The 13,337-nt window shown below is 47.6% G+C and overlaps 1 protein-coding gene across 1 annotated transcript in view; it reads right to left on the reverse strand.

Moving 5' to 3' along the window:
- Positions 1-8,839: 8,839 nt before the first annotated feature.
- The window catches only part of ND-B22 (NADH dehydrogenase (ubiquinone) B22 subunit), a 48,279-nt gene continuing 43,781 nt past the window's right edge, over positions 8,840-13,337 (reverse strand). The window contains exon 3 of the mRNA XM_080267240.1: positions 8,840-9,181. Within this exon, the coding sequence (XP_080123366.1) occupies positions 8,994-9,181 (188 nt within the window). The 3' untranslated portion in view covers positions 8,840-8,993. The remainder of the gene's footprint in view (positions 9,182-13,337) is intronic.

Here is a 13,337-nt window from a genome sequence, read left to right on the forward strand (position 1 = left end):
CCTGCAACCACCTGCCTCTGCTCCCACCACAGACCCGTTGCACCTTCTGAAGGGCCAACTGCACCACCTACAGAAAAATTTAGACCTCGGCCCCGACACAGCCTCCAACCCCTTCCACCTGGGCGACACTGTCGTTGTCGCCCAACTTCCCACCCCACACAAACTCACCCCCGGCTTCACGGGGCCCCACACAATCACCCAAGTCCCCAACCCTTACCAAGTTGTTGTGGACTATCACGGCGCCCCACGCACCCTCCGAAACCGCCACATGTGCCCTTTCTGCACGCCTGCCCCTGCCTACCCGGCCCCACACCCCCAACCTCCTCCTGTCCTCGCACCACCCCCCATTTCCACATACAAGTGCTACATTTCCTCCTCCCCCTCCCCCTCCACCCCCCCTACCACCTCAGCCTCCCCGGCCGCCACCACCCTCCGCACCTCACCTGACATCTCACCCACCACACCAGCCTCCCCTCACTCTCCCTCACCCCTCCCTTCTGCCACTCCACCCTCACTGCCCAGCCCCACGTGTCCTGCCCACGTCACCACACCTTCACCACAACTGACTAGCACTACCCCCCACCCACCACCCTTGCGTACGCCCACTCCAACAGCGTCACCCCCCACCGCGCCCCCCACATGCCCAGCGGCACGAACTACCCAACCCCGCCCACCTCACATGCTCACCTCCTCACCCACTCCCACTCTCAGAACCACCACCACCCACTCAGGCCGCCTCTCACGACCACCCCCCCGATACACTCATTCTCCTACACCGCCCGCCTCCCCACAACTTCACACTGTCATGATACACCAAGCACAAAGCCCTTTCACCTACACTCCCCAGAGACCCTATGCCGCCTTACAATGGCACAAAACCTGGCTCCTACCCTCGGTGTCCAGCATAAAGCATCACATCGCACCAGCAGCAACACCGAGCAAGATGAAAGTGTTACAGGCAGTATGGGCGCCTACCCTCAGCAGGAACTGCCGGCTTCGTGGACCACGCCACCTACTGAACCTCCTCCGCTCCACCCCCACCACCTCCACGCTCTTCCTCACTTGCGTTGTGGAGCAAGAAGAGAACCACCAAACTGCTGCCTGGCAGGCCCTTCTCCAGCACCTCCAGCCACGGGGACGTGACTTTTTCCAGGAGGAAGGTGGTGAAGTGCGTGACATGCAGCATAGTCCCCCCGGAAACTCACCTACACCCTCACCCAGACCCCACGGAGTAGCCGCAGCCGACCCACAGGATGCAGTGTGACAACGGCACAAGTCAGCCCGGGCCGTGCACCCCTATAGCACTCAGCCTCCTCATCGTCGCCCTAGCAGGAAGACAACACTGCCTTCATGGAGAGGGACCGCCAGATCAGATCAGGGTGGAGCTGTCTGTCCAGCTCCAAATAGCGTCCCTCAGGAGATGACCGATAGCTGCTCCCACCTTCTACAGGAGTGCGCCCATAGTCACTACGAAGGTGCCTTCTCTTTAGGGACGGCCGATAGCCGCCCGCCTCTCGTAAGGGACTCGGTGTCTCACCGACCTGAGGGTAATCAGGAGACGGCCGATAGCCGCCCGCCTCTCGTAAGGGACTCGGTGTCTCACCGACCTGAGGGTAATCAGGAGACGGCCGATAGCCGCTCCCGCCTTCGTCAGAAGGTGTCCCTCCTGGGACGGCCGATAGCCGCCCAACACCCCCTCCTGCAGGAGACGGCCGATAGCTGCTCCTCCCTCCGGCAGGAGATGGCAAGTGGCCACTCCCGCCTTCGCCAGACGGCCAATAGCCGCTTCGAAGGTGCTGCCCTGAGTTGGCCGATAGCCACTCATTCCTCTGGCAGAAGGAGATGGCAAGAGGCCGCTCCCGCCTTCGCCAGATGGCCGATAGCCACTCCGAAGGTGCTGCCCCCGAGTCGGCCTATAGCCGGTCCCCCTCCCTTCTGCAGGAGACAGCAAGAGGCCGCTCCCGCCTTCGTCAGACGGCCAATAGCCGCTCCAAAGGTGTCCAGAGGCACGCTGATTCCCCCACTCAGGCCATGGGTAATAGCCGGGCCTTTGCGCCCTATAGTTGCACCCTTGGGCAGCCACAGCCAATAGCCGGGCCCCATGGCCAGAGAGAGGTGAGAACAGAGTCACCGCCCCAGCGTGAGACGAGTGCCTGGACCTCCAGCGCAGAAGGACCCCAGGGTGGCCCTGCAGCTTCCCCTGGCCTCTGCTCTTTAAGCCTGGCCCTGGAGAAGACCCAACTGACGGACCCTAATTCAGGCCAGTGCCGCAGCCCCTCCCTGATGGCGCCCCTTGACTCTGGGGGCTGCAGTCCTAGGGTACTCCAGGCCCTCCCCAAGACGCCCGGGCGCGATGTCCCCACGCCCCAACAGCGGAAGTCCTCCACCTCCGGCCGAGATCTGAGCCAAAGATTCCTGGACCTGTTTGGCCCCAGTCCTGAGGGCCACACTCCTGTACCCAGCCCAGAGACTACGGGCCCGTTCGCCACCTGCAGCCCTGGATGAGAGAGGACGCCCCTGAGAATCGTCCCGTGCCCTCTCGGCACACCCTCCCCTGGCGGTGCCCCTATTCCAGCAGAATTGTCGCCGGCATGTCTCCCCGCCGCCCCCACCATATAAGCGACTTATGTTAAGTGTGATGTTGCCCCCAAATTAGTGTAACAGTGACACAGTGACTTAGTGTATGTTGAATACCAGGGCAAGTGATATCACGGGGCGGATTAATAAGGACGAGTGCAGAGACTAAGTTCTGGTGAATCAGACTCATGAGTGGCGCCCTTGTATAAAATCAGTAAGACCCTGAGCACGAGAGATTCTCCTTAATAAAATATCCGAACGTCCCTTGCTAGCAGGAAATAGTGGAGAAAAAGTTTTAGTAATATCCTCCTGCTCGTATTACCATAAACATAGTAAAACTCTCAATGTCTTCTGCCCTTCCTTAATAAATCTCCTCTCAGCAGTCAATGCGTATGTAAGAACCTGAGCTACCAATATAATCAATTGTCAAAATCCCCTTGCTATCAGAAAATACTGTCAGAATCTGTAACATCAACTTCCTCCCAATATTACTATAACTTCGATCTAACCCTCCGCTTGTCACCCCTCGCCCTCCCTCCCGCTGTGTAAGACCCACTTCTACTCTCCCACGTGCCCCACGACCCTGTATTCCAAGTACACCCGTACACTAAACCCAGAGTGTTAGCATCAGTGTCTGTCACGCTAGTATGCTGCGAGATACTAATTATCTAGTTAAGGTTTTATTTTCTGCCATGTACTGTGCTGTATTATCTGCTCATTTTGTCCTGTGTCTGACTGTGGTAATATACGTGCAAAGGTTATTGCCTGGAGTTTTTGTGTCCTACCTCTCTTTATTGCACTAAGCTCCGGTCTCGAAAGAGGACCCTGCTACACGTTAGGTGTTCTAGGACTGAGGAGTCGGGCCTTTTTCACCTAGCATTACATCCTGCACAGTGTTTACACTCTGGAAGGTTACCTTTAAGGGTCTTGACTTGCTTCTCTCATATTTCCCTAACCTTTTGTGTTCCTCTATGTCATTACTACAGAGTTCCTCTGATACTTCTTTCAATATGCTCATTACATTTGCCATCTCCTTTTTCTCTCTTGAGATCTTGTTTTTTACTTCTTCCTCTTCTATACCAGTGATTACTATAGATTTGTTGATATCTACTGAATCTCTGACTAACTTAGGATTGTTTTGGAATATTCCTTTCACTTCCTTTTTAATGCTTTTTTCTTCCACCCTTGTTTCTAAGTCTTTCTTTACTTTTACCATTTCAGCATAGGTGGTTTCCACATCATTTTTGTAGCTTTGCACAGCTTCATTCACCTGTGTTATCTTCTCCTCAATATCACTGCTCTGGTCTATCAGACTGCTTACTTGCCTAATTGTCTCTCTCATTTTTTAACTCTTCCATAATACTCTCGTGGTTGACTACCGTACTTGCCATTTCACTGATTTTTCTCCTAAGTGAACCCAATTCTAATGTCAGCTCATCTATGGTTGTGTCTTTCTTGTTGACTTCCTTTCCTAATTTTTCTATTTCTTCCTTTTGCAAGTGCATCTGTTTCTTAATTTCATCAATCTCATTTTGAAAAGCCATCTCAAGTCCATGTACTCGTTCCACCAGTTTATTGTGAGTCTCCATTTCATCCAGTTCTTGGTAGAAATCATCGTTCTGCTTTCTACCTTTATCCCTTTTCTTTTCAAAATTTGCTTTACTGAAGTATGTGGTCATTTTGCAGTACTAAAAGCACATATAGTACTTTTATTCCCTGGGGCAGTTGTACAGTAGATTAAACAAAACGATAAGCAGATTGTGCGCATTCTTGCGCTACTTTGTTTTCTTTTGTTTGAACAAGTCTCGCTTAAAACTTTTTTTTTTTTTTTAATTAGAACACCATTTAGTCTAACCTGGTACAGAGCTTGACTCATATAAAGATACTAATTTAAGTAATGCCACTGGCCAAGTTGGCCATGTACGGAGCGGTGGCAGCGTGCGTCTCCTCGGTGCCTCGGTGTGTGTGTGTGTGTGTGTGTGTGTGTGTGTGTGTGTGTGTGTGTGTGTGTGTGTGTGTGTGTCTGTAGGCAAAGACTTCAAGGCCTATTTCTCGGGGGCAATGGCCTATCCCAAGGCCCAGTAGTCCTCCTACACCTCCAAATGTCACCACTTCGGCTGCAAGATAATGCTGATTTCTTGTGTGTAGTGTGTGCTGGGGAAAGCAGGTGGAGACTGTCTGGCATGAGAGGACTGATCTCGTTAGTGAGTCTTGAGTGACTGGAAGTTTAATCTGGGGGAAACGGTTTGTGCTGGAGATGGGGCTGGAATAAGGCTAGGGTAAGGAATGGCTGGAGGAAGTTCAGGGAGATACTGCTTCTCTTGACATTGAGAGGACCCTCCCTCCGTGCAAAGGGATCTTTGTACGAGGCGTGTGTTAAGGCCGTTTCACACCGGCTGCGATGCTACGCGAGCCACGCTATGCTGCGGACGCTCGCTCACGATGTTTGCTATGTGAGTGTTTACACCAGAAGCTATGTCTGCTAACACACACTCAGTTTCTTGGCTGCAGCGATGGGAGATGGTACTCTGTGGTCCCCTGAGGTGGAGGAGGAGTTATTAATGTTAACTTTAGCCAAGAGCAATAAGAGAAAAAAGTAGTGGGTACATGAAACAAATATGAAAAGACCAGAATGTGGTGAATATCATCATCTTGTTCAAGAGCTGGAAATGGATGAAGAGAAATTTAGACAATATTTCAGACTGTCTCTCGCTTAGTTCACTGAAGCTCTCTCACTCATAGAACAAGACATCAAGAAGCAGGACACCAAATACAAAAACTGTCTTCATATCTTCGGCCAGAAGTGGTTAACCCCCATAAGTTTCCGTCATGTTTAACCCTCTCATGGTCGGGACTACTCAAGCATTCTGTTCCAGCTGACCCAGATGATTAAATTCACCAGAGTGCGTCAAAGGAGTGTGTGAATGTCATTATTGTCACCACTGACTCTTTCATGGCCGGGGCAACTCTCCAATTGACGCCAGACGACTTTGTTCAGCTGAGAGTGAGTCATAGGGGCCTGAGAGTTGATAAAATTGCATGGTTCCAGCAGGGGTATAACCTAAGTGTGATGCTCATGGTGAATATGTTACTGGCAGTGGCCTTTGCTATCATATTCCCCCTCACAGCACTTCCTTCGCTTCCCCCTCTCCGTTTCGGCCTCTTTCCCCCCTGCCATCCTCTTTCTTCACATTGTCCTCTTACCCTCCATTGTTTCCTTTTACTCCCTTTCATCTTCTCTCTCTTCCTTCCCCCCCCCCTCCCTCCATCCCTTTCTCGTACTTTTCTCCCTCACCCTCTCCCGTATCTCTTCCCTCTTACTCTTTCCCTCTTCTCTTCCCTCTCATTCTTTCTCTCTCACTCTTTATCTCCTGTTTTCTCTCTATTTTTCCTCCTCTCTTCCTACCCACTCTTTCTCTCCCCTCTTCCCTCTCACTTTTTCCCCTCCTCTCTTCCCTCTCACTTTTTTCCTCCTCTCTTCCCTCTCACTTTTTTCCTCCTCTCTTCCCTCTCACTTTCCCTTCTCTCTTCACCCTCTCACTTTCCCACCTCTTCCCTCTCGCTTTTACTCTCCTCTCTTCCCTCTTCTCGCTGGCGCGAGTCCCAAAGTGATCAAGTGCGCATGCGTGAGCAAAGCTATGCCGGGAAAAATCGCCGGCCCGGCAATCGGGAAAGCTATGTGGGCGGTATCGCAGGCATTGCTCGTGTAGCTTCGCATCCGGCGTGAACTGCCTCATTTAAAACAACGTAAGCGATTGAAAGCCACGTGGCTCAGCATCGCCGGCATAACGTGGCTCGCGTAGCATCGCAGCCGGTGTGAAATGGCCTTTAGGAATGCAGTGCTGTATGGTAGTGAGCCCTCAGCAGTAAAGGAAGAGGATACTTGTAGGCTCAAACATACAGAAATGACAATGATTAGATGGACGTTTGGTGTATCCTCGAATATTAGGTCTGGGGGGGGGGCTAGATTAATGAGTGACGAGTTGAGAGGAAGGATGGGACTGGAGTGTATTGGTGCTGTGATGAGAAGGGGCAGACTGAAATGGTCTGAGCATGTGGAGAGGGGTGCAGAAAGTGAGAAACATGAACATCTGGATTTGGGTTGCAAAACGTAGACCGAAAAAGACCTGGGATGTGATCATATAGTGTGACCTCAGGGATATGGGACTGAATAGCGAGGCTGCCGTAGATTGAGCAGCGTAGAGAACAGCCATAGGTGACCAGGGCCAATATTTGCAAGCACCTGGAGCTTTTATAAACGATACGATTAGAACACTGTAACCACAAGCGCCCTGCTTCTGACATCCACCCATCAGAGTAATCCTTAAATAAAACTGAGTTCACCTAGTTATGCTTAGATTTGGACATTACACAGCCCTCTTCAAGTAGTAGCTTTGGTCTGGGTTGGGTAAAATCAGATGACACATGCCCCACTTGTAGAATAAGGCCACAGAACATAATCCACATAACGAAACACTGCAGAATACATCCTACACTAGGACACAGACGTGTCAGTGGTGTAGGAAACCTATGGAGTAACCCATAGGAGCAATTGATTACCCACAGTTGATGGGTCTGCTGGACCAGGCAGACCAGAGCTATTAAGCCAAAGCAGCAACAATCATCTTAAAGCCTACACTACTTGAAGCTTTCGACCTATCAGGAACTACCCAAGAACTAATTGTCACCTTGCTATTTTCCATTTTATCCATCAGTTTCTTCCCACTGTCACAGCTGGAGTGAGCAGGCTCTGATCTGGTGCTGAAGAATCCAAAAAAAGAGAGACAGAGGGGGGGGGGGGCATGATAGTAGTGTTTGCTGTTACACTAAATTATCAATGGCATTATAGTATACAATTTTAGGAGTATAGGGAGGGAGGAAGGAGAGGCAAGAGAGTGATAATACAACAAACACGTCACTCTTGTCAAGCTGGTAATTTGAATGCCGAAACAAGGACGCATCCATCCACTCCACTGAAAGCAAAGCCAGAAATGAGTCATAACTTGGGAAACGGTGGCCCAGTTGGACTGAAAATTGTTTTAGTCTTCAAGTTAGAGCATTTTAACCAGAGTTGCCAACTCCTACCAACTAACTGTTGTTAGATTAACCTCAAAAAGTAGCTAAAAGTCGCTAAAGTTAATAAAGGCTCTTAAGAAAGTAGTTAACATAGCTGACATTTATCATATGCTGATCCACATCCTTGGCCAGCTACAAACAGATTAATACGGCAGAACATATGATTAATGTGTAGGACTACTACCCCTCACGCCGTTTATCTAACAATGTTATTATGTTAAAGGATTTTCCCCTTAACACCTGCATGAAATACAACACAGAAAAACAATTACTGATGAACACTGTTTCACATAGGTACTACTACTTACTATGAAATTATTAAAGCAGAGATAACACATCCCAGTCTGGCCTTCTTCCTCATCAATGGCCTGACTGGATGCTGCCCGTTCTGGTGGCCTGGCTGACACTGTGACTGATCATGAACTGGACGAGAACGTTGAGCCCAGTGAGAGACAGTACGTCCAGGGACGTGAAGAGATCGTGTCCATTCAACTGATATCTCTTCGTTCACGACCAATAATATTTCGATTTTTAATTTACTGCTTTGATTACAAAAAAATCTCTGAAAAATGTCGCCAAACTGCAATAAAAGTCGACAAAATGTCGCTGAATAGCTAAAGCCACATCAAAAGTCACCAAATCCAGCGACAAAATCGCTAAATTGGCAACCCTGATTTTAATGGCAACTGGCTCTAATAAAAATTGCACTATGTTGCACCGTTTTTGTTGTGTTACAGCAACAAACAAACATACAGAAATCAGATCATTATAATATGGATGTTAAAACATTCCTTCAAGAAATCCTGAAAACTGCACTCCCAGTAACTAGATGACCAGGTTAATTATTCACACACTGTTCACCAGTTACATCCCTACTGTTATATAATATTTGAACACCTCACTTGTATCACCATACTGCGTACGATATTCACAAGTGATTAAAAAAAATACACTACTTTAGTTAACAGGGATGGTACTTGTACACAGCCATCCATAGGTTAAGAATATGGTACAAGAAATGCAAGGGTAAAAAAATTTCATTACTTAATAATCATTACATTTATTACAGTACCAGAAATTTTAATTCTGGGCAAACTGTGATAGTGCAATGTCAGTTCCCAATCTTATGCTTCTGAAATGCAACAGCTAATATTGCATAGTTACTCGAGTTAAGAATACAAAAAACTTTTCATTTTAAAGTTTATTCATCAAAAAACTGAAGTACAATACAACCATTTGCATTCATGCTATTTCTAAGAAACAATGCTCAGTTCTGCAATTTATTTATGTTTATATACAATTTACAGTGGTAACTAATCATATGTAATGGATATCTATCATTATTTAGCTTGTGCAGCTGGCTTCCCATATGTCTTCTCCCACCACTCTATATACTCTTTCTTGCGCTGCTCACGTCTAGCAAAATATTCTGGATATTCAGCCTTTTCCATGGGATGCCAATAGTCCAAGACCCAGTCTGGTGGCTTGACTTCCCGGCCACGGGCGATACCACCAGGAGAATGAGTGACTATAAGAGACAGATACAGTATTATAATAACTGAGAGGATTTAACTTAACTTTTTGTCCTTAATAACTAGTACGGTAAAGTCCTATTATTCGGCAGCTGATTATTCGGTAGATCCATTTCGGCAGTTTTGAGAAATAGTCCCATTTACGAAAATCTTTGATTGTTCGGCAGATGTCTGGAATAATCTCGGCTGTCAAGGAAATGTTATCTATGACTTGTAGGCCTAACGTTTCATTACACTTCTATATGTTCACTATAATCAGGTATAGTACTGTATTGATTATAATACTGCACAGTATCATACAGTACTGTAACCATCCCCCCAAATTAGCGAGGGTTACGTTCCAAGCCCCATCGCTAATTCTTGATATTCACTCATTCTTGACTCCTTCCTGAAAATGACATTTACCGCTAATTGTGTAACCCATGAACCACTGATACTGTAATGCATTACCCATAAATAAATGTTGCTTGTTAAATCAGTTTCCCCGTTGTTTTTTGCTGCACGGCTGTGACACCTTTTGTATTTTGATTCCTCAGCATAATGGTGGAAGGGACTGTCCTAAGTGTATAAGTAAACCTAACCTCACCGAGTTTAACTACCTACTAAATTATTTAACCAAACCTAACCTAACCTAAAGTCGGAAAAATACATAAAATAAACTGGGGGAACATGAATTGCTAAGGTCTTTCTGATGAAAGTTAAACGTACATTTAGCGCTCATTCTTTTGTTCGTTTTTGTGTGAATATGTGAAAGAGTACTGATGCAAACAGTAATGTATCCAATTTTTTTTTTTTTTTTTTTTTTTTTATGTGTCCGACTCTGGGCAAAGGCTTCATGGCCTATATCTCGGGGGCAGTAGCCTATCCCAAGACCCAGTAGTCCTCCTACACCTCCACATGTCACCACATCGGCGCTAACACCCACCGTCCATATTGAATACATGCTAGGGCTGTCTCATGCAGGACTGGTGTATTGGTATTAGCGGGGGTACTTTTATGACATGTCGGCGGGTCATCTGGTAGATCAGGAAAGTCTGCTTCTATGAAATTCAAATCCATAAACTGTTCCCTGCCCCAGCCGGGATTCGAACCTGGGTCCATCAGGACTGCAGGCTGCCTCTCTACCGATTCAGCCACCGCCTCCCTTAATAACGTTCGGCACTGAACAACACTTTACAGTACCGGTGTCAGTGATGTCAAGTTAGTGTGAGCTATAAAAAGAAACTGAACAATTATAGGGAGGGAACGAAGGTCACTGCTATGTTTACACGACTCTACAGTACGATTCCAAGCAGTCAGGGGGTCACTTTATCTCAGATGTTTTCACCCATTTAGTAAATGCATCGTAACTTTATCAATTCTTCCATGACTCATAGCGAATCATAGCATTTCATTTCATTTTTTTTCGTTTTCGTTTTTAAGGCTTCAACATGCTTGCATGTGTCGGCCTTGGTCACCCAATGGCGGCTCTCCACGCTGCACGATCCATTGCAGCCTCCCCGTTCAGTCCCCCAACCCTAAGGCCACACCCAATGACCCCGTCCCATGTCTTTCTCAGTCCGCCCCTCACAACCCCACCCCCAACATTAACACCTCTCACCCTCCCCACCCAATTATCACCCCCCATCCTCTCCACATGTCCAAACCACCTCAATCTACCTCTCCTCATCACAACACCAACACACTCCAGTCCCATCCCACCTCTCAACTCTTCCACTGCAAACCCAGCCCCTCCAGGCACTGGACGCAGGGACGCACTGCACATCCACCCAATCACTGTCACTTCTGTACGTCTGAGCCGGCGAATATCTTCCTCCTTCACTGTCCAGGTCCCACCGCCACACAGCATTAGACTCCTAACACATGCTGCATACAAAGACCCCCCAGCACATAGGGAGAGCCCTCTCAATGTCAGGAGAGGCAAGAGCTCCCCGAACTTTCCCCAACCACCCCCCACCCCAGCCACAGAGCCAGCTCCAGCCCCACCTCCAGCACACAACACGTCTCCCAAATAACAAAACTCTTCCACACACTCAAGAGATTCACCAGCAAGTTCAATCCTTTCACGTCTGACAATCTCCACCTGCTCACCCCGGCACGCCGTACACATAAAATCAGCATTATCTCGCAGTCTACCTCTGATACCACTACATCTCTTATGCACCCATTTATCACACACACCGCACAAGATGGAATTACTTCCCACGCCCTTGTGGCAAACTGAACATGGCCACTCTCCCTCGTCTTTGACAGTACCACCACCAACCCTAGATATCATCACTTTTGTTTCATCTGCATTTACCCTTAAACCCTTTTGCCCCATACCATCTCTCCACTTCCTAAACCTTTCCTCCGCCTCCCTTTCATTCTCTGCAATCAACACCAAATCATCACCAAACAACAACTCCCACGGGAGTCCGTTTCTAAAGTCACGTGAAAGGGCTTCAAGTACCATGATAAACAACATGGGACTCAAGACTGACCCCTGATGCACACCAACATTCACAGAAAACTCATCACTCAAATCTCCATTCACTCTCACCTGGGTGTGAGCACCCACATACATGGCCATAACCACCCTAACCAGCCACTCCTCCAAGCCAAGCTTTCTCATTGCCCACTTCACCACCTCTCTAGGGACTCTGTCAAAGGCCTTTTCCAAATCAACAAAAACAAAATAAAGATCCCTTCTCCTACCAATATATTTTTCCTGAAGCTGTCGAACAATGAATATGGCATCAGTGGTCCCCCTACCTGGCATGAACCCAAACTGCATCTCATCAATATTCATTCTTTCTCTAATCATACCTTCTAAAACTCTCTCCATTACCTTCATTATCTGATCTAAAAGCTTTATACCCCTATAATTTCCTCTTTCCAGGGCATCACCCTTCCCTTTATACACATTTACAATTAAACTCTTCAGCCAATCATCTGGGACAACACACTCATAAATAATCTTATTTATCAGGTCAGTGACTAAACTCACCCCTATATCGCCTGAGGCCTTCAACATTTCGGCAGTCAACCCAGACACACCTGCTGCCTTCCCCACCCTCATCCTGCCTATTGCCTCACTCACAGTAGCAGTATCAATCAAAGGCCAAGGGCCAGACACTGGATCTGCTGGCTTCAAACCTTCCCTGTCCCAGTCAAACTCCTCATTCAACAACCGGTTATAATGCTCTCTCCATGCATCTTCAATATCCTCACTGTTCACCACTACCCTTCCTTCATCATTCTTCACATTCTTCAGCATGGATTTAGGAAGCTACATGACACATTGCTAGGTGCACCAGACGATTATCTTTACATCTTTAAGAAACACAAATTGATTTATGAAGAATGGAAGAAACTTACTCTACATACTCAAAGAGGGATTAAATTTCTTCCATTTTCTTGAGGATGTGAAGATAATCATCTGGCGCACCTAGCAATGTGTTATTTAGCTTCCTAAACCCAAGCTATGATTCGCTATGATTCACAGGAGAATGGCGAAAGTTACGGTTCATTTACCAAATGGACGAAAACATCTGAGATAAAGCAACCCCCTGACTGCTTGGAATCGTAGCATAGAGTCGTGTAAATATACCAGTGACCTTCGTTCCCTTCCCTTATTGTTCAGTTTTTCATAGCTCACACTAACTTGACATCACTGACATCGGTACTGTAAAGGGTTGTTCAATGCCGAAGGTTATTAACCCCTTAAACACGGATCGTCGCGTTTGCGACGCTCGCCAAAAAGGACATAACGGCAGAGCGTCGCGTTTGCGATTCGAGTTCATTTTGAATAAACGCGGGCAAGGATGTTCCAGCTGGTATTGTCTATCAGTACCACCACCCTTTAGCTACAATTAGCATACTTTACCTTTGTACTACTGACCTCCGTTGTTGCCAAGTATCAAGTTTTTCCCCCCTCCCCCCCCCACCACAGCCCGGCCAGCCTGGCTGATACATGGCAGCGCTCTGACTGCTCAGAACTGTAAATCTGCGATCTCCTCTCACAAGCAGTTTATGCTGATAGGAAACGCTTGTTTCCCCAGTTGTAACACTAGCTTTTCTTCGCACGGTTTGCCCCTGTTTAGCGTCAGTTTACCGCAGGCTTTCAAAGTGACATTATGGCGAGTTCTAGCTCTTCCGAGTCAGTGCGTG

This window comes from Coenobita brevimanus, chromosome 23 (assembly GCF_032717465.1).
Source record: "Coenobita brevimanus isolate Jiangsu-jjx chromosome 23, ASM3271746v2, whole genome shotgun sequence".
NCBI classification, from domain to species: domain Eukaryota; kingdom Metazoa; phylum Arthropoda; class Malacostraca; order Decapoda; family Coenobitidae; genus Coenobita; species Coenobita brevimanus.